This window comes from Ictidomys tridecemlineatus, chromosome 9 (genome assembly GCF_052094955.1).
Source record: "Ictidomys tridecemlineatus isolate mIctTri1 chromosome 9, mIctTri1.hap1, whole genome shotgun sequence".
NCBI classification, from domain to species: Eukaryota; Metazoa; Chordata; class Mammalia; order Rodentia; family Sciuridae; genus Ictidomys; species Ictidomys tridecemlineatus.
Genome location: NC_135485.1, coordinates 10,394,775 through 10,416,038, shown reverse-complemented (window position 1 = coordinate 10,416,038; position 21,264 = coordinate 10,394,775). Strand labels below are relative to the sequence as shown.

The window sequence follows — 21,264 nt, the reverse complement described above, 5'->3', positions numbered from 1 at the left end:
TCCAAAAAAAAATAGATAGCATCAAACCCTACCACGTTTCATTTTTGTTGTTTTCAATTTTTTTTTTAGTTGTAGTTGGGACACAATACCTTTATTTGTTTACTCATTTTTTTATGTGGTGCTGAGGATTGAATCCAGGGCTTCACATGTGCTAGGCAAGTGCTTTACCACTGAGACACAACCCCAGCCCCCTCCCTATCGAATTTCTTAAAGTAACTTTCGTATTTCACAAACAGGGATGCTCATTATGAACCTGCTATTGTATTACCTTAATCCTCACCAGACATCCTATGCAGAAGGTTATGGCTATTATTTATCTTTCACAGATGAAGAAACTGGCTTCTGTGTCCCTTTGAAGTGTCCTGGTCTTTTTTTTTTCTCCCTCTCCACTTCTTCACTTTCGGGTATAATAGGACTTTCCAGGTCATGGTGTACTTTCCTTAGCTGTCTTAAAGGCAGCATTTCTCCAAGGAGTCTGGTTCACTTCTGAGGGGATGGTGTTTAAGAACCAAGATCTGGACATCCTTGTAGTTTTAATTCATATTTTAAAATTTTTTAACGAGGTTATCATGCCATGTTTATTGGCCTATCCATGTTTCTACTTGTTTGAATTTTTTGCACATTTCCAAATTTGCACATTTTTATACTGATATGTAAGAGGATTTTTTTTTGGCTTTTATTCTGTGTCTGTCCCTTTCTGTATTATATTTGTTGTAAATATCATCTCCTGATTTGTGGCTTCATTTTTCATTTTATTTATGGTGTCTTTGGATAAACTCAAGTTCTCAATCCAACCCCACCACTGAGAATTGAACCCAAGGCTTTCCACATGCTAGGCAAGTACTCTGTCACTAAGCTGCATCCTCAGCCCCTCAAGTTCTCAATTTTAATGTGGTTACATTTTTCTTTTTCTTTTTGACTTGTACTTATTTCTGTCATACACTATTCCTATCATCTTATTCTGTATTTTTACTTTCCATACTTTTTCTAGTTCTTTTTCCCCTCCAACTCTCTTCACTCCGTTTCATTTTCTTTCTTGCTAGTTTAGAAGTTAAATACACCCTTATCATTTATTCAGGGGCTAATCTAGAAATTTCAATATGTATATTTAAATGAAATTCTAAAGTTAGCATCTTTGCCTTTATTTTATTTTATTTTTTTTAAAGAGAGAGTGAGAGAGGAGAGAGAGAGAATTTTTTTAATATTTATTTTTTAGTTCTCGGCGGACACAACATCTTTGTTGGTATGTGGTGCTGAGGATCGAACCTGGGCCGCACGCATGCCAGGCGAGCGCACTACCGCTTGAGCCACATCCCCAGCCCCAACATATTTGCCTTTATTTTGAAGAATATCAAGGGCATTAAAATACTCTCATCAGCCCTGTCCTGACACATTCACACTTTTTTCATGATTTTTGTTGTATCTATTTTTCACCCACATTGCTATTATTATGGCTTGTAAGACAGTGTGTGTGGGCTGTGGGTGCAGCTCATGGGTAGAGAGCCCTTGCCTGGCATGCACAAGGACCTGGGGACACACACACACACACACACACACACACACACACACACACCACATGACAATATTGTAGATTCACTCACAAGTTTCCCGTTTCTTCACCAAGTATTGTGTATCCTATTTAGGATTTTCCTTTCACGTTCAGTCCATACATTTTGTGATTCCTTTAGTAAGAATCTTTTGGTTGTGATTCTCACAACACTTGTGTGAAGGACAGTTTCCCTGACTATCAACAACTAGTTTGACAAAAGGCTATTTTGTAAGCCTTGTCAAGAGTCTTCTTTTCTGGCTCATTGTGCAACTAACAAGTCTGTTATTCCAATCATTTTTCTTCTGTAGATAATCTATGTTTTCTAACTGCTTTAAAGATTATCTTAATCTTTATGTTCTGCCTAGATTTTGATTTCTTTTTATTTATCCTGCTTAGGATTTACTGCACTTCCTGAATCAGAGGATTGTCTTGGAAACTCCTGGCTTAGACTATTTGAGTATCATCTTACTCCATTTTACACAGTTTGGACCTCCTCCTGCATGTCCTCTGCCTCTAAGCATTCTTTTCTATCTTCCCATGCCTGTGTGTATTCCAAGTAACTTGTTTGCATGTGCATTCTAGTTCACTAACTCTGTATTTAATGTTCCACTGAATCTGTTTGTTTAATTTCTAAATATAACTATTGTATTTTTCATTACTGCTTGTAAGAACCTTAAATTAATGAGTGAATTAATCCCTGATGGGATTAATTGAGTGGTAACTGGAGGCAGGTGCGGTGTGGCTGGAGGAGGTGGGCATTGGGGGCGTGGCTTTGGGGTATATATTTGCACTTGGGGAGTGGAGTCTCTCTTTGCTTCCTGATCAGCATATGAGCTGCTTCCCTCCACTACACTCTTCTGCCATGATATTCTGCCTCACCTTTATTCCTCCTAGGAATAGAGCCGGATGTATGTGGATTGAGACCTCTGAAACTGTGAGTTCCCAAACAAACTCATCCTCCTCTAAAGTTGTTCTGGTTGGGTCTTTTAGACACAGCAGTGAAAAAGCTAACTAAAAACAATATTTATTTTACATCCTGTACTGATAAATCTGTCTATAGTCTTTGTGGCTAGATTCGTCAGCTTATTATTTATTCTAAGTCTTTTAAAAAAATATTTCTTTCTTTATTTAGTTGTAGTTGGATACAATACCTTTATTTTATTTATTTTTATGTGGTGCTGAGGATTGAACCCAGGATCTCGAATGTGCTAGGCAAGTGCTGTACCACTGAGCCATAACCCCAGCCCTGTTTATGCTAATTCTTAACCTTCTTTATGGTGACTTATTTCTTCATTGAGATGAAATGACTTTCTTCTAGAAGGATTTGTATTTGCTTTTGACGGGGATCTGGGATTGTTACCAAAAGTGAATACTTTCAACTAAATTTTTGGTTCAAGTTTTTTTGGGTCCTACAGACAATATAAACTCTAATCCCATAAGTGAGTAAATACAGGTTAACGATTAGGAGTTCTCCGGAAAGACTCTTTTTGGTGGGGAGGGATGCTGGGAATGAACCCAGGGAGGAAAAAAAAAAAACAACTCTTTATTTCTCTTTCATCCAGAGGCAAAGCTAGGCAGCTGGATTCCTTCTCAGGGCAAGAACTTCCCACTTTATCCCTTAAGGCCATTACCCTCACTCATCTCCACCTGAGTCTCTAAGCTTCCAGCCTGCTCTAGGTCTCCCATCTCCCACAGCCTGCGGCTCACTGAAACTCAGCTCTAGTTGTCAGGAAGGACAGCAGACACTATTTCAAGCCCTCACCCTTGTAGAATATTGCATTCTTGTTTCTTGTCTCTGTATTTCTCACCGCTCCCCCGCCCCCTTCACTTTACTTCTGTTTCAGCCATGATTTTTAAAATATTTGAAACATTTAATGTATTATCACTTGTAAATGTTCTCTACTGGGAGAAATATTCTGTACATTACATTACTCTGCTAGACAGAATAGAAGTCCTTATTATGGTTTCCAATAAAAATTACTTGAAGAAATGACATGTAGAACACAAGTTTATATATATATATATATCTATATATATATATATATATCTACATCTGCAAAAAAAAATCTTATTTCTAAATCTTTATGTGAATGACTGTTAGCAGCAGTCACTCCCTATGCTGCCCATTCTCCAAAAACATTATGGGTTACTCATGTAAATGTCCTGTTTAACATTTGGCTTCTGGTTCAGGAGTTTGTGATGGGCGTGGTAATTTTAAGTCAGCAAATGGAACATGTATATTTAACGCGATCCAGTGTGTGGGTCCTTTGGAGTGATGACCTAAGTGCTGAAAATGCTTAAGTTGTTGAAATATTTTTTTTTTGCTTAATTTTAATCAACAATGCTTCTAGCTATAAGCATAGTACCAAATAGTTATTTTAGGATAATACAAAGTACGTGAGTTCTAAAGCTAGAGGCCTTGTGGGTCATAACCTAAGTTACTGAGAATATACAGTGAAGACATGTTTACATAAGACATTTTGAAAAATGCAAAATACCTTCTCATATGTTAAATATTCACCACCTAATATAATGCCAGGGACTTAGTAAACACTCAAATTATTAATTGAAAGAATGAATTAAGGATTATTTATTGTCATCCCTGGGAACTGCAGACTCTTCTAAAGAAAATAAGCCCCGTGGCAATAAAAAAGTCTCAATCATTACTTTCATCACCAATGATCTTGATATAGGAAATCTTTTTTTATAATACAATATTATTTTTTAAGCTTTATTTTATTTATCTATCTTAATCTATCTATCTATGTATTTATTTATTTATTTATTTGTGGTGCTCAGGATCGAACTCAGACTCGAATGTGCTAAGCAAGCGCTTTACTGCTGAGCTACAACCCCAGCCCCAGGAAATATCTTTTAAATACTATGAAAAATAGTACAGTGGCGATATATTGAAATTTTAAAACATTGGTAGTAACATCATAATAGGCAATGAGTACTTACTGCTGTTGCCTGTGGATTACTGGGGTAGGCATTAAGGAGCTCCTTAGGAGGGTTTAAAGGTTTGAGATACCGGGTAACAAACACAGTTTTCCCACTTATATCAATTACTGTTGTAAGGCACTGACGATTTGGAAACTTTAAGGCACATTCAGCTTGAAACTTCTCTGTTGCTTGAAGCAATTTCTCATCTTCCTGAGACTCAAACTTGAAAAAGAAAGACTCCATGGGTTTAACATATGATCATGGGAGACAAAGTGGTATAAGTGGATGCGACAGTCAGCGTGAACTATTTAGTGTGGTTTGGGAAGCTTGACAAGTGAATCTTTATAAAACCATCACATCTTGGTGTCCCTGCAGCTTTATTTAATTATATTTATAATTAATTAGACTGATTTATTAAACACTTAAAATATACATTCTATAGGATAAAAGAAAGTAGTAAACAGGCAAAGCAGCCATGTGGAAACCATTGGGAATATTAAAATACTCTATAAAAAACAAACTACGGCACACTAATTCTGATTGATGAGCCCAAGCAATGGAGTTTTATGTGTATTTTAATGTTAGTTTTAAGAGGGGGAGGCTCAGAAATCTAACATCTCAAATGTAAAATGTCTGTCACAGATTCCTAGGATAGAATTGTGAAGCCAGAAATAATCGTACTTTCAAAAAGATGGAGAACTATGAAACAAAAATGGTGCAAAAAAAGATACCCACCTGAATTTATCCCTGTTCCTTTAAACCCATTTATTTACTTATTCATCCAATTACTTGAAAAATGTTTACTGAGCTTTTAAGAGTCCCCATATTCTGGATAAGTGAGTATGAAATAATCCCCTTAAGGAACTTCTAGCCTGGAGGGGAACATTGACAAGCCACCAGGTGCTCAACTCCTTGCCCAGAGCTTCTATGGGGACAAGCACAGGGTGCTATGGGAGCAGCTAGGAGAAGCAGCTATTGCACTGTCCAGGAAGAACACACAGATCTTGACTCCTTACTGATTACTGGCTTTTCAGGTAGATAAAAGTGCATCAGGAACGTTTTCTACCACTTTCCCTTGATGTTCGGTATCTTAACTCTGTAGCAGTGAATTGTGGGCAGGGCCTGTGTTTGAATGCATTCCTCCATACAACAGCATGCATATGATAACCACCTAATAAGTATTAATGGCATTAATAGTATTTAGGCCACCAGGATGCCATTTTATGTCATGAAGCAGGAATTTAAGTAGTATGCTATGTTGGTGATTTAAGTGTCGAGGAAAAGAGCTAAATGCTAAAAGAATCTGGATTGTGTTGTTTCTTTTTCTTTTTTTGTACCAGGGATTGAACCCAGGGGCACTTAACCAGAGCACATCCCCAGCTCTTTTTTGTATTTTATTTGGAGGAAGGGTCTCCCTGAGTTACTTAGAGCCTCAGTAAATTGCTGAGGCTGGCTTAGGACCCACAATCCTCCTGCCCCAGCTTCCTGAGCCACTGGGATTACAGGTATGCACCACTGTGCCTGGCTTGGGTTGTTTGTTATGAAATAAATTTAGGCAGAACTGTTAAATTCAAAGTTCATTGGACATGACATTTGGGGGAGTCTTAGCTGGTTCCATTCTTTGATCTCTAAATTAATGAAATGGTTTTATCCTGCCTCTTAACAGTCACATGTGGAAGTCCCTACAGACCAGAAACAATTTTGAGAGGTACACTGTCTCTGTAAGAAGCAGCTCATGGACTTGATGGAACTGGACATATGCTCCCAGTGTGCAGGCGACATTCATATTGGTGACCTTTTAATTGAATGCCAACTAAGACTCACTTGGATGAAATAAAAATGTCCAGGACATTTTTAGGAGTGCTGGATTGAACCCAGAGTTTTGCATACACTAAGCACATGCTCTACTTCTTAGTTACCCCAGCCCCAAACTGGACATTCTTCATGGACCTGCAGACATCTATATTCACGGCCAAAGGATCACATAGGCATCAGGATCCTATCCCCTAGGATGGTGGAGATAGCAGTTAATTAAACCTAGTAACTATCAACTGATGAACTGTAGAAAAAAACACTTGGTACCTTCTTAAGCATGCTCAGCTATCATAAGCAAGAAAGAAGAAAAAAGAAATGAGAAGAAAATTTTATTAATAGAAATATTTTTAAAAAACTAATTTTTAACCAAGACAATATAAAGTAAGGAATCTTAAAATAAGTGTTTCAGGAGCTGATTCTTTAAACTTTTACATTCGTAAATGCCTTTAAAAAATCATATGGAATGACTCCATATGGGAGTCTGACACTTGCCCATATGGATAGTGGGACTCTAATCTGCTAATCCTGGAAGTTGCTGTTAGTGGTGGAACAACTCAAGGTTGTATTCCCAATTGTTTCAGGTGAGAACTTCTCTCTCCTGAAGAGTCTGCAGGTGAACTATGGGGTGGTGTGTTTTCTGTCACTGGGTATTAAGGATACCAGGGCCCTGTCAATCAATATGCCTGTCTTATTAAACTACAACCAAGGATAAGCCCTCTTTTTAGAAATCTAAGAGAAATGCTTCATATAGCCACCATGGGGCAGTGAAATGCCACTAAAGGCAGCATTAGGGAAAAAAGGCTGTAGAACTTGAGGACCTGTTCTGAGCCCTGGAAACCTTGGCAGGGTCCTGTAGCAGGAGGCGAGGGCTGGAGAAGGAGCCTTAGCACAGAGCAGTCCCAGGTTTTCATCATTTCTGCCAGCCTCAGACTGGAAGCTCATCTCCAGTCTGGCTCCCAACCGACTGCCTTTTCTTTTGTTAAGAATTCATAGAATTAACAAACTCATCTTTTGTCTGGGAGCATTCTTCCATGCAAATATACTCGTCATCCTTCTCTTGAGTTTATACATGAAGACAAACATTCAGAATACATATTTCCCTTTCTGAAAATATTTTGAAATGCATGTATTTTAATGTTTTCTTGAGAACCTGAGCATTAGTGATAAACCTTAGCATGTAAAATTAATCTGAATTTCAGTACATTTGGATTTCCAATAATCCTCATGTCCTAGAAGTGCCTTGTAAATGGAATATAAAAAGTATTTTTCTCTGAACTAAATTGTAATACAGGAAAAGAAACAGAAATGTGCTCACTTTGTTTTTTTTCCATCTCCATCTGAATCTTAATTACAATGGGAAACTAGAGTCAGCAAAATATGCAGTTCCTCAGCACTCAGAGGTTGGAGGTGGACAACATGTGGCATGCTGGATGTAATGTGGGCGGAGTCTCCACCTGCTAGTCTGCTCTACCCCCTGCCTAGAGCTCTGGGGATGCTCAGTACTGTGGGTTGAATGAATACAAGGTGGAGCCAGACAGACATTTAAGTCTCACCTCTGCCATGTGCTACCTGTGTGCCCCTGCAGAAAAAGAGTCTGCCTTTTCTCACCTCTAAGTTGGAGACCCATGCCCAAGATACCTGTAAGTGTGAAAGAAGAGAACACGTCTCCAGCCTCTGACAGTGCTGAGGACAGAGTAAGGGACTTCAAACATGGGTGGTGGTGGTTACTACTGGATTAGTTTACATATGCATAAGAGGTCACAATATCTTCTCCCAAATCCAACGTGTAAGCATTTACATTAGGAAGGCTATTTCCTCATGATGAAGGTTGGGAATAGTTAACAAATGGATGTTCTAGAAATTCTTTTTTCTAGAACTATCTAAAACTGTACTTGTGCAGATGTTTGTTTATTTCATGAAATGAAATGTAATGACCCTTGAAGGTCATCTGGCCTTATGAGCCTATGAATCTACTCATAGCACAGCCAGGGATGTGAGGTCAGACATGGAAATCTATTTCAGCATGCTTGCCAGCAAATGTCAAATGAAAGAGCAATCTGATGTTCTCATTTGTCACATTTCATTTTCTTCACATTGAGAAAAATTCTTCTAAAAGCAGAACGTGTTTACATTTGTCTTGCTCTGCCTAAAAGTTTAGACTGCTGACTGACCTAATTATTGGCTCAGTGGAAGTGCAAACCCACACATCTGTTCTTTTACTGTCATTCTGTTCAAACTGAAAGAATAATCAACAGAGATTGCAGTAGGAGAATCTGTTTGTATGGTGAAGAGTTTATAAAGCTCCACCTGGTAATCTCCTCTCCTGCTTCACTGGCAGGGGACGTGGGTTCTAGACCCTCAGCAGAGTTACCTTTTCTCGAACTGACTCTCCAGGAACCAGCTGAGGCTCGATGGTGATGAACAGGGTGATGTAGGAACCTTCACTTAAGCTTCGGACAGAATCAAAGCCTCGCTCGAGAATCATGTTTCTCTCCTTACTGTAGCCCAGGAGAACTGGGGGAATATCTATTTTAAATGTTCCATCGATCTGTGAAGAAAATATGACTTGGTAAGCATTCTGGCAATTTTCCAACAGAAGTTCAAAGGCAAGTCTCAACTCATTATTAAATAAAAATCACTTAGACTGGCATTGGAAGCCCTCACATCTTTCTAGCCTTGTTTAGATGAAGTGCTATCTCTTTCATGAATACTTTGTTATCTCTACCACCTTTATGTATAGTTTACTTCATTTGTTATATTATGGTTTTCTGCTGGATTTTATAGTTGTGTGCACATTTGTCATATTCTTCTAGATAATTACTCCCTGCAATATTTTCCCTCTTTTTTTTAAATCATTTTTCTCTGACATGTGGAAGTGTTCTGTGTACACAGGTTCCCTCTTTTTTTTTTTTAATCATCTTTCTCTGACATGTGGAAGTGTTCTGTGTACACATTAGGTGGCCAATAAATGTGGGCTGAATGATTGATCAGCCACTTATCAAGAACTAACTTATGTAGTGTTTCAAAAGCCAGGACTTTCTCACTCTCGTAAAGTCAAAGCAGCAACGAATTTATTGAAGACGAATGCTACAGAATTATTAAGTTTGCAGAGAATCCAATTTTTCTTTCAGTCTTTAGTGACATTTATATCTTAGGAGAAATGAAGAACTTAAAATATGAACAACCTGAATAGAACTTTTTGGGTTGAATTGAATAGGCTCTTATTTATTATTCTCCTTATACTAACAGAGTTCACCAAAGCCTATATCTAATCAGATGATAGAGTAGGGGGTGGACAGGTAAACAATCACATAAAAAGTACAGATGAAATAATAGCACATTTTTTCTGTACAACAGGTAGATGATGCAGGAAGGAATGAGTACTATCTTAAAATATTCAAAGTGGGGACTGGGGTTATGGCTCAGAGGTAGAGTACTCACGTAGCATGTGTGAGGCACTGGGTTCGATACTCAGCACCACATAAAAATAAAATAAAGATATTGTGTCCACCTATAAACTAAAAAATAAATTTAAAAAAAGAAAATTTCAAAAATAAGGATTTAAGACAGGGTTTTTCAACCTGGGTGCTGTTGACACTGGGGGCCAGGTCACTGTTCTGGAGGGCTGTCCTGTGCATTCAGGTGTTTGGCAGCATCTTGGGTCTCTGTACACTAGATGCCATAGCAACCTCTGCCACACTTAAGCATGGAATTTGGAGTCAGACAAAATATTTTAAAAGACAAATGTAATGAAAAAAATCTCCAAAGATATAATGAAGCATATAAACCAAAACATTGACTAGTTCTTTCTCCTCTACCAATCCTAGCATGTTGGAAGTCATTAAAAGGTGGATACCAACTGTGCTGTAGGCTTTGTGATTTGAGTAAGTTAATGAACTGCTTCATTTCTTCATCTTTGAAATGGGACTAGTGATGCCAGAGGCGTGGTAAGGCTTAATCAAGGTTACATATAAACAATGGTATGCATTGTGCACCCAGGATAGTTACCGAATCAGGATTCGTCTTGTAGCTCCAGAGAAAAGAACCAGGGCCTAAAGACGGAAGTCCAGGGAAGGACACGGATTATGGCACAGTGCAAGGGAAATCTCCATGGCAGAGCATGGGAAAGAGAACAGACTGCTTCAGGGTATTGAAGGTCTTGTCAGTGAGCTCCAGGGGCACAGCAAACCTCAACATCACCAAGGTAGGCCAAGGAGAGTTTTGAGTAACTGCTTCTGCATATCTTCCAAATATGAAATTCAGCAAAGCCAAATGTTATGGATAGTTTGATTTGTAAAAATGATGTGCTCTTTCTTTTTTTCTTTTTAAATTTAAAATCTATTCCAAGAGGAAAATGTAAATTCTTTTTTTTTCTTTTAGGTAAAAGATCATTTTATTGATAATTTCCTTAAAAATAGTTATAATTTATTCTTTTTAAAAATTCATTCATTCATTTGTTCTAATTTGTTATACATGACAGCAGATTGCATATCAATTCATAGTATACATGTGGAGCACAATTTTTCATTTCTCTGGTTGTACACAAATTAGAGTCATTTAATTTGTGTCTTCATACATGTACTTAGAGTAATGATGTCCATCTCATTTCACCATCTTTTCTACCCTCATGCCTTCTCCCCTTCTCTCCCTCCCCTTTGCCCTAAATTCTTTGGGCCAGCATACCACTGCAACATGAGCTATAGACTGCTCCTTTTTCCCAGAGACAACTGCAATTCCAGTTGATGCTTGAGACTGCAACCAATCCAAGCCTCCCAGACTAGAGTTTGGGTCTTGGTCTTGCTCCAGTCTGTGGCCTAGGCAGCATTTGTTCTGTGTGGTCATTGCAGTGGTTCATGGGCTCCTGTCGCTGTGGATTTAATACTGGGATGTCAAAGAAATTTCAGAATCTTTAACTGTCCCAAATTACAGCTACTAAGTCATTCAGGAGTTGCCAACCTAATGGGTGCCTTAAGCAAAATGACTAACTCTGAAGAAGGGAGCCTTTGTGGAGCATGCCTGTGCTCATGGATTTTCATGTTTTAAATAATGTGCACTCGCAAAACTATTAATGTACGCACTTCATTAAATGGGTCCTCAACTGTCCTGATTGTTTCCTTCAAATTACTTTTAGGCACCATCCATTTCATTTTTATCATTTTGACAAATCTCCACTTTGTCCCACTTTCACTTCTGTTGAAATGTTTAAAAAATTCTCAGATTTGAATAGTCCTACAGTAACTGCAAATTCTGAGGAACACAGAAGTTTAATAAGCCATGCAAGTCTGAAGGCAAATCAATGACTTCATACAGTGATTTTCTTCTTTCCAAGGGGTTTGCACATATATTCTCTCAGTGTTGAGATTTTCACAGGAAAAAATGGTTTGAGCTATGCCTTTTTCTCATGGAACCCTGACTTTAGGTACTTACCCTTGCTTGGAAATATATAGTGCTAAATGGAATCTTCACGCATCCCAGCCAGTGTCTCTCAATACGGGTATGGATTCCACTTCCTCTTTCACGGTCATCCTAAAGGACACATGGGAAGTAATAATTGTTTAAGAACTCCAGACACTCATTTAATTAATATGACAGCAGGAGAGCAGCAGGATTTTAGCTGAAAGTTTGTGGACCTGGGTTATACAGACTTAATCAAGTTCTGGCTCAGACACTTTATTAAGTGACCCTAGGAAAGCCATTTAGTTTCTGGGAACTTTAGTTTTCTCATCAATGAACTGGAGATTTCATGATCTACTTCATAGGGTTATTTCAGAATTGAATAAGACAGTGCATGCAGAGCACTAATAAAATTTCTGCAAAGCAAATACTCAGCTGATAATTTAAAAAGCGAGTTCTCTTTCCCATCTCTTTTCCCCCAATTATATGTGTCAAGTTTCAAACATTTCAAACCCAAGGAAGATGGAAATTGTGCTTAGGACTTATGTAGAGGGTAGAAGGTTTGCCAAGAGCAGAGTTAAGATGGTTTCCTTTAAACTGAGAACTTACCTCTGAGACATCGTATAGTACTTCATCGAAAATATTAATAAACACATCATCTTTCACTGACTGTAAACTCGCTGTGCTGTAATCCCCATTAGGGGCCCTGCAAAATAACATGTCAACAGGGACTATGAAAGTAGGCAGCATAAAAATTATGAGCACTCCAATGTCAACATTTGAACAACACCCAAGTGGGAGCACAGGTGTGGGGATTAGAAGCCGTGCTGTCGTTTCAAGGATTTATCTCGGTCAGGGATGCTGCCATGTCATACCTACACTCCAATGCAGAGAGCCCTCCACTGGAGGCTCTGTGCCCATCCAAACCCTCTGCTGGCTCTTCCTAGTGAGACTATAAGCTTTGCAATGAGTTATTCTGGTTTTTTAAAATTTCTTTCTTTGTTATTTTTAGATATACATGATAGTATATGTGTATTTTGACATACTGTAGGGCTATAACTTATTCTGATTAGGATCCTATTATTGTGGTCATACATGATGTGGAGTTACACTGGTCGTGTATTCATGTATGAACGTTGGAAAGTTATGCCCCATTCATTCTGTTATCTTTTCTGTTCCCATTCCCCCTCCCTCAAAGAGTCATCTTGGCAGGATTGTGGTGGCTCAGTGTCCAGCAACAAGGCCTCCAGAGGTTTTGGAGTTGGTTGTGGGCTTCCTAAGCATCTTAGGAGGGTGCATCTCCTGGGAGACCACTGGAGTGTAAGCCTGCTGTTGAATGGTCCCGCTGCCCACTCCCTGGAACATGGCGTGGCTGGAGGCCGGGTACCACAGGTGTTTTGCTAAGCAATTGCCTTTAATCCTTCTTGTTCCTTTTGCTCACTCCCTGTATCATAGTGGTATCTTCCCCCTGTCCTGGCTTAACTAGTTGTAATCCCTGCTCTGCCTCTAATCTACCATGTGGTTTTAAGTAAGTCACCTCCCCTCTGTGGCTTTTAGTTTCTTCTTCATAAAAGCAAAGGGTTGGATTAGATGATCATTTCAAGTGCTAAAATAATAATCTTTTAAATATCTAAAATTCTTTGACCGAAGTTCTGGAATGCTTGTGTGGTTTTGGTGAGGGAGAAAGTGTCATTTATGGGAACTAGGGAGTTTCAGATTCACTTTAGGAGAGGACATGAGGAAGAAAGGAAAAGCAGTTTAGGGCTGGTGGTGCGAGGGGATGAGAAAATTTGAGCTGTAAGAAGCCAGAACCTGGAGGGAAGTAGAGTGTCTCAACATTGACCCAGGTTTCCCAACTCTGACATCTTTCCACTTTTATTCTTGAACGCAGTCAGCCATGGGTCCCAGAGGAAAACCGTGGCGCTTGGCATCTGGAGCTTACCAGCTACAAACTTTTTGCCTTAGTCTTTTCTTGCTGGGTCTCTGTTTCCTTTGCATTTTTTCAAAATATCCAAGAGTTCTTTAAAGAGGAACATATGCTTACCTAAAGGGAAGTTCGAGTTCTTCATTCCAGCTGGGATTCGGCCCTTCAGCGGTTGTCGTGTGGCAAATTGTTCGTTGAAAAGAGACTTCTACAAAAGGACGCACTAAAACCTTTAATAAAAGCAAGAACAAATCCTGAGCCCATCGTGGGTAGATGAATTATTTAGTCCTTAGTAGTGGTTGGCTGTGCTTCATCAATAGTATGTTTTGAAAGAACATGAAGCAGAGGCAGGACTGTCCATCAAGTTGGCTCTTAAAACCTGACGGGCAGGACTGGAGGCTGAGCCCGGCATAGGGGCCTCTCACCTGGCCGAGGGCATAGTCGGGGCTGTGGGCTGGGCTGTGTGTGCTCGGGGAGGCAACGTGCTTTTCACTGAAAGCCCTGGCGGACCTCGAGGGCGGCTGGAATTTGCTAGGAGGGAAAAGGTAAGAAAGAAAGAAATGATACGAGGAGTTATCATTGAATTCTACTGAGAATATGGTCTCCTTCAGAGATGTGAGCCCTGGTGGCTGTGGTGACAGCCCTTGTCCCTGAGCTTGATCAAACTTCAGAAGGCTACGTATGCTCTGATCCTCCCTGGCCACCTGGTGGCTATGAGGGCCTTCCCCAGATTCCATTCCCAGGCCTGCATGTCTGACTGAGAACAGAGGAAAAATGTTCCTTCTCTCTCCTCCCCTCCCAGGGCCTGCCTGAGTGGGGACCTGACTTTTCCCCCAGAAATGAGAGCCTGTCCCTCTGGGTAAAAGAATCTGATCAGAAAGTCCCTCCTCCATCCAGTTCCAGTTCTTTTCACTGTATTTTCTCTGAACCTGTAATCTCCAATGGCCAGAGCTACCTGCCCCAGGCAAGCCCTGTCAAGCCTCACTGGGAAAGGGAGATTGGGGGACTCCTAATTTCAGTGAGGACCAATTGGTCTTGTCCCTTTCTCCCTATGGCTTCATTCTTAAAAGAACAAAGATTATCTCTAGAAAGCCTCTTCCAGATACCTGCCCCCCATCATCCTAACATCCCACTTGCATATCTATACTGAATTTTAGGGTTTGCCAATTATTGTGCATTCATTATTGAACAAAGTACAAACTGTCTCTATCAGACCCTCACCTTTTCAGAGTTAAGTTTTCAGATAATCTATGAGACAGTGTAAGTGGAACATTTAACAGCACAGCTCTTCTTCCTCTTTGAAAACCATCAGTTATGTTATTAAAAAAGAAAGAGAGAACCCATTTGTTTAGCACATACTCTATTATAGGCCTTATGTCTGCCTCAGGATTAAAAATCCAATAGGAGAGGTCAGTTCAGACTACAATGGTAGGCAGGCAGGTAAACAAGCAATCTCAATAAAGTGACTGTAGCCATGGGCATGGGCTGTAGGAGCACAGAGAAGGAAGTGGAAAATCCTGGTTGGTTGGATGCCAGGGTAGGGGGTAAAGATTTGGGCAAGTTTCATGGAAGAGTTGATGTCTGTACTGTCTGGATGCATCCTCATTGAAATGCAGAGCATGAGGGAACAATGGTGTATCCTAGAGTTATCTGAATGAACAATTTAATATTTCAAAATATTATGTAGAGACCAAAAATAACAAAAAATGCCTCTATGTTCTTAAAAAACAAACAGAGCAAACACCTGTAAGCTCTTTATGTGTGGGTTTTCACCCCACAGTCGGTCAGTCAGTACAGTATGTTTGACAGAACATGACAAGCTTTGAGGCAGTCAGGGTGGCTCGGGAAAGTGAGGCCCTGGCAGGTTCAGGACTCAGGTGGACACTTACAAGGAGCAGAGCCATGAGCCTGGATATCAACAGATGTATGGTAATAGGTTGGAGAATAATTATGAGAAGAAGACAGGGCGCAGCAGCGAGTGAGCACATGGAGTGCTGGAGAAAGGAAGAATTGCAGGAGGAAAAAGCGAGGCCAGCAGCTGGCCTGGCGCTCTCCTGTGGAATCAGATGGTGCCGAGTGACCGCGGCCAAGCCTCTGGCATCCCCTTCCATTTCCCTCTAATGAATGGAGATGGAAGAGCAGTTGAAGCGTTAGCTTAGTGTGGTACTGCTCCTGTGGAAGGGACAATGTATTCCTTCTTCCATGACACTGGAAAGGGCACCAGCAACAAGGAGGTCCAACCCTTGGACCTTTGTCTCTGCTCTGCAAAGGCATCAGAAGCTCAGGCTCGTCTCACATAAGCTTCTGATGGTTGGGGGCTCCCTGCTGCCCCCGGGATAGTGGCCATGGTAGTCCTAACTCGGTCCTCTGAACAGGTAGGAAGGAAAAACCGTGAGCTGACGCTTCTGGTGCATCTGCCCAGCTGGTACTCTCTTCTGTGACCCTGCCTCTGGCTGTAGGTGACTATACCATGGATGGACACCTGACCCCAGTGAGCACCTTCAGACTCTGTCCTGAGGGTGTGAGGCTTAGCTTGGGGTACCCTGGCTGTAGGGACACTGCCTTCATGTGAGAGTGAAGCAGAGGAAGTGACGAGGGGGACGGTGGGTCCTCGGGAAAACCATCTTACGCCTGGGGGTGCCACCGTGCTGTTCGGCTGTCCCTCTTGTCCATTCTATGAGATGTTCTTCCCAGTCCCACTGAGGCCCTCCTTATCCTGAATTGACTCTTACATCCCAGGACAGGCCATGGCTTGAACCAGAGCTCCCAGGCCCGCTGAGTAGAACCCATGTTAAGAACAAGAGTGAGCATCCTCCACAAGCTTGCCTTAGCCGGGCTCCCACGCCTTCTGTCCCAGGGGGACAGGAGACTCTCACCTGGCCGGGGGCTTCCTCACTGGAATGTCATAGGCCCGCACAATGTTCACCAGCAGCTTGATGTCTCCATCCGACAGGTTCTGGGCGGTCACCTTCTTCCGCCCTTTTCTCCTTGGCCTCAGTGGCCGCTTTTGTTCTGCCAGCTTGAAAAGGCTCAGGCCCAAAATGCTAACGGTTACAGAGCAGGATTAGGACTCAAAGGAAAAGAAAGGCCTGGAAAACTAGGGGATGACTCTCCCAACTCTGCCCCAAGGTTTCTCACAGGCCTCTGGAAACTGTCCTATTCAGGGTGGTTGGAAGAGTCTAGAAATTCTGCCCATCCACTGCATGGATTGCTGAACACTTTTTTTTTTCAGCTGCTACTCCGCAGAGGAAGAAAAGCCATGTCCTGGCCCCCGCCTGCCCTCCTGCCTGGCTCTCTACTTTGCTCACCTGCAAGACCCCCAAATGCACCCTTGTACTCCCCCACCCTCACCTTTGCTCCTGCCCTCCCTCCTCAGGGCCAGTATCACTCAGCTGGAGGGACTCCCTGTGCACCCTCTGTCAGCATTATTAAGTGCTCCACCCACAGGAGACAGTGCACACGGCCTTCGGCAGTTCTGGGGACCTCTCACTGTCTGAGTTTAGACAGAACTGGGCGTGAATCCTGGCTCTACTCCGCACCCTAGGGCAAGTTATTTCACCTCTTTAAGTCTTTGTTTTATCCTCTGTAAATGAGCATAATCATCCCCACCTCTTGGAGTGGCTGAGCGGATGAAGCAGGAGGGGTGTGAAGCACCTGGCACTGATCTAGCACTCAGTAGGTCTCTAAAATGCCACTGCTGGGATGAGGACAGGGACTGATGCTAAGTGACTTCAGGAGGAGGAGGTGGAGGGAGGGAAAGAGAGAATCCTTCTCTTATCAATCTTTCCTGATCACTGAGATGATCATCAATAAGCACTTCCAGGAAGATAAAAGCAGCACGGTCCCAGAACCATGGGAGAAAAGTGCACGGAGCCACATAAGTTCTTGCTCAGAGACTGAACAGAATCAAGACGTGACTGTGTCTGGAAGTGGACATTAATGACTATGCCAGTGGCCACAGAACAAATCCCCCTGTGCAGAGCCAGCCAGGGGTTCATGGATCTCAGCTTCACTGCTCAGAATTGAGCTGGCGGGGCAGTCTCTTGAGCGGGCCCCTTTTTGGATGGGGGCCTACAACTCTTGCCTGGCATTACTGGTGGCTCCCATAGGCAATCCCAAAGGGTTTCCAGTAGCTGGTCCATTCGTTCTCCAGGGTCCTGCACAGCATAGGGACCCTCTATGAACCTATTAAGCCCTTCTATGTGTCAAGGACAGTGCTAGGACCTTGCCTATGATGTACCTATTCTTGAAATAAAATATTTACCCCATTTTTCAGATGAAACTGGAGGCTCTGGGAGATGTTATGATTTGCTGAAGGCCTTTTGGGAGGGGGCTGGGGTTCCAACTCAGGGCATTGATGATAGAGCCCACCTTCCGGGAGACACCTGTCTAACCCAGACTCAGGGCCTCAGAGACACAGCCTTGCGGGGCATCCTGACATGGTACGTCCCTTCCCTTATCAATGCTTCCTCCCTCCGAGTGACTTGTCCACTGAGGCTTTGATCCTCCACAACTGTCGGTCTGGGAGCATAACTGGGACCACTAAATACTGAGATATTCTAGTTTAAAGCCAAGAACAAACTGAAATTAAAAAAAGGAAAAAAAAAAGAAAAAGAAAGAATGAACATACCCCGAGCCTTCAGAACTTAATGCAGAAAGTAAAGCAGAAAAAAAGAAAAGAAAAACAGCATGAAAAATCACCATCTGTTCTAAGTGACATTTTTATGACTACAACATTCAATGACAGGACTCTGTAGAGAGAGAGGTTTCCATGTGAATTTTGGCAGACACCATCTCTCTTCTGTCCATGGATGACAGTGAAGGGGTTTGCCTTTCTACCAGTCAGGGGAGAGGAAGGACATGCACAGGGAATGACCTTTTTAGGAGAATAAATTGAACCACAGAAAAAGTCATGTTAATGTCCCCATAAGACCACCTTTCACCTTTTATGTGCCCACCCTAGCTGAGACCTTTCAAGATTATTCTAAAAATAGGGAGTTGACCAAGCAAATAGTCAGTTCCCAACTTCCATTTTTCCCTGATGTCCTTTGTCCTCCCAGTGGGGTGCCTGAGCCAGACCCAGACTCTGAGGGTGAGGTCGCAGCCACTTCCATGGCCCAGGAGAGACTCTGGCCCAGGAGATTAGGAAAGCAGAGGAGAACCTGCAGTGGAGGTGAGATGGGCTGTACTGGGACACCACGGGAGAGCCTAGGGTGACTTGTCCTAGCAGGGATCCCTTGGACATAACCAGGTTTCCAGCACAGTGCTGGGCCAAGCCTACCACTTAATGATCAAAAGATGTGGTATGACACCTTTTATCTAATAGAATAAAAACAAAGATTTTATAGGAAGTAAGAATAATGGCTTTGATGATTTTTACCTGATATTGGGAACTTCTTCTTCGACTACCAAATCAGTAAGAAGAAAATGGTGTTTCGCAACTAGGAACCGATTTATCACCGAGTCTCTAACCTAGGGAAAGAATTCAGCTTTATTTAAAACGTTCTAATTTAAATGTCATTGTTTACTCCAGCACTCCTCCCAGTCTTTGCCTTAGGTCACCTCATCCCTCCCCACCCCAGCTGTGTCTCTCTGCTGTGCAGCTGGCTCTTGTTGGCAGCTCTCTAGTTCCCCCTAGACTGTCTCCTTAAAGGCAGAGGTTTTCTGTTTTGTTCACTGTTGTGACATTTTCAGGAGCTGGAAAAGCTCTGGATACAAAAGATAGGTAACACAATCTTCCACCAAAATTCTACTATCACAAAAAATAAAATCAGGAACAGTCTGCTGCACACACAGTTCAGAGCTGATTCTGAAGTCCTTTCCTTACTCAAAATGATGCATGTTCTAATTTAAATAGAGACCTCAGGAGCCAGGAGGGCAGCTCAGTGGTGGAGGGCTTGCACTGACCCAGCATGTAAGAGGCCCTGGGTTTGATCCCTAGCACTGTAAAAAAGTTAAATAAATGAAAATAAATGCATACAAACTTTAATAAGATAAAGGACCTCTAAATGCCATATTTTTTTTCTTTTTTTGTGCATGAGCTATAGAGTAGATACATTAGATGGGGGGAAATGTGTTTATTGAAGGAAGGAAAGAAAAGAAAGAAAAAAGAAAGGAAGAAGATTAAATGATATTTCAACTTTAATTTTTGTTTTCTGGTGAACAAGGCACTTAGCATGTGATTTTTTTAAAAATATTTTTTTAGTTGTAGATGGAGACACATCTTTATTTATTTATTTTTATGTGGTGTGAGAATCAAATCCAGTGCCACATACTTGCTAGGCGAGCACTCTACCACTGAGCCACAACCCCAGCCCTTAGCATGTGATTTTTAAACTTGTTTATTTTTTTCTGGTCATAATGATAATCATTGTAATGCAATATAACATAAATGTAAACATTCAAATATTTGAAAACACATGACTGAGAAATTGAGTCTCTTGTTATCATCTCCACTTAAGATAATCACTGATATTAAACCATGACATATCATACTGGTTTCAAGGTGAAGATAATTGTCGGGCACATACTTTTATTTATGTGGCTTGTACAAGATGGCATAGTCATTTATAAGAACAGAGAACCTCCCATTCCAGAATACTGGCTCTCTCCCCCTGTGAAACCTGTTTTAAGTGATTTTTCTTACCTGCTGGAGGTACTTGGCTACAATGGCCCTATGGGTGTCTATATGGTCCTTGGTTTCAATTACATTTCTGTCTCGTAACCGCTTCTCATATTCCTAAAATTAAAAGGACATGATGATTTTAAGATTTTAAAGTACTCTCTGATGCTCTCCTTGGAATTAGGAAATTATTTATCTCATGCAGTTCAAGTCATAAATTATGAATCCAAATGTTTCTTTCATCTTCCTACTAAGTTTTGGTTCAGAACTGATCTTTGGTGCAGAGTCCAGGCCAGGTCAGTTGGCTAATCTGCCTTATCAAAAGAGGAGATTTCAAGGCAGTGTTTAAAAGTTCAAGTGCTCATGCAGGGAGGCTTAGAGGCCACAGAACAGGGAAAGCAGTCAAAATTCAAGACACTAAACTCATCAAGCAAGTTAACCAAACTCATGCTTGTTTTGCTTTATCCATTTTAAGTAAAGCAATTCCAAAAATAATGAGAAACCCCAGTGAAAATATTGTCCCATCCTGTGACATCTGGCTGCCCTGATGGGTCAACCATTCTGAGGAGGGCAGGGGTTTGCTTTGGTGACATCAGGTAGGGCTTTTCCCCTTTTCTGTCAATTATGTATGTGTCCTGGGAACTGCCACGTTCTCATGCCCAGTGTTGGTGATAGTTGAAGGCCCATTGGTGGCTTCCAATCCAGATCCCAACACAGAGCTATTCCCCAACACTTCTGAACTTGGGACAGGAGGACATGTCTCCCTTTCTGCGGACTGAAGCCATCAGGATGTGATCATGTGGCTAAACAGAGGAAAGCTATCTGCTTATTGGGGGCAGGAAGCCATTGCACCAGAACCCCAGACAGACTGCAGAAGCATCCTGGCAGCAGGCAGGCCCCACATCTGGGGCTCTGGGGCACAGATGGAGTCCTGCGGCTCCTGTGTCTTCGGATGGCTAACCCTGCTTTGGGGTTTCATTGTTCGGCAGACTCCCCGGTTGATGCCTGAGGTGGTTC

General features: G+C 41.6%; 1 protein-coding gene across 10 annotated transcripts in view; it reads right to left on the bottom strand.

Moving 5' to 3' along the window:
- Cc2d2a (coiled-coil and C2 domain containing 2A) overlaps positions 1-21,264 on the bottom strand; it is a 99,871-nt gene that overhangs the window by 13,099 nt on the left and 65,508 nt on the right. For 4 of the 10 annotated variants that reach the window (XM_078021064.1, XM_078021062.1, XM_078021059.1 and 1 more), the window contains 11 exons: positions 20,272-20,364; positions 19,006-19,097; positions 18,256-18,270; positions 16,502-16,669; positions 14,051-14,156; positions 13,746-13,855; positions 12,311-12,407; positions 11,735-11,833; positions 8,679-8,855; positions 6,575-6,592; positions 4,511-4,714 (listed from right to left, as the gene is read on the bottom strand). In XM_078021064.1, the coding sequence (XP_077877190.1) occupies positions 4,511-4,714; positions 6,575-6,592; positions 8,679-8,855; positions 11,735-11,833; positions 12,311-12,407; positions 13,746-13,855; positions 14,051-14,156; positions 16,502-16,669; positions 18,256-18,270; positions 19,006-19,097; positions 20,272-20,364 (1,179 nt within the window). The remainder of the gene's footprint in view (positions 1-4,510; positions 4,715-6,574; positions 6,593-8,678; positions 8,856-11,734; positions 11,834-12,310; positions 12,408-13,745; positions 13,856-14,050; positions 14,157-16,501; positions 16,670-18,255; positions 18,271-19,005; positions 19,098-20,271; positions 20,365-21,264) is intronic. The other 6 variants (XM_040292649.2, XM_040292644.2, XM_078021063.1 and 3 more) reach the window with 3 other exon arrangements.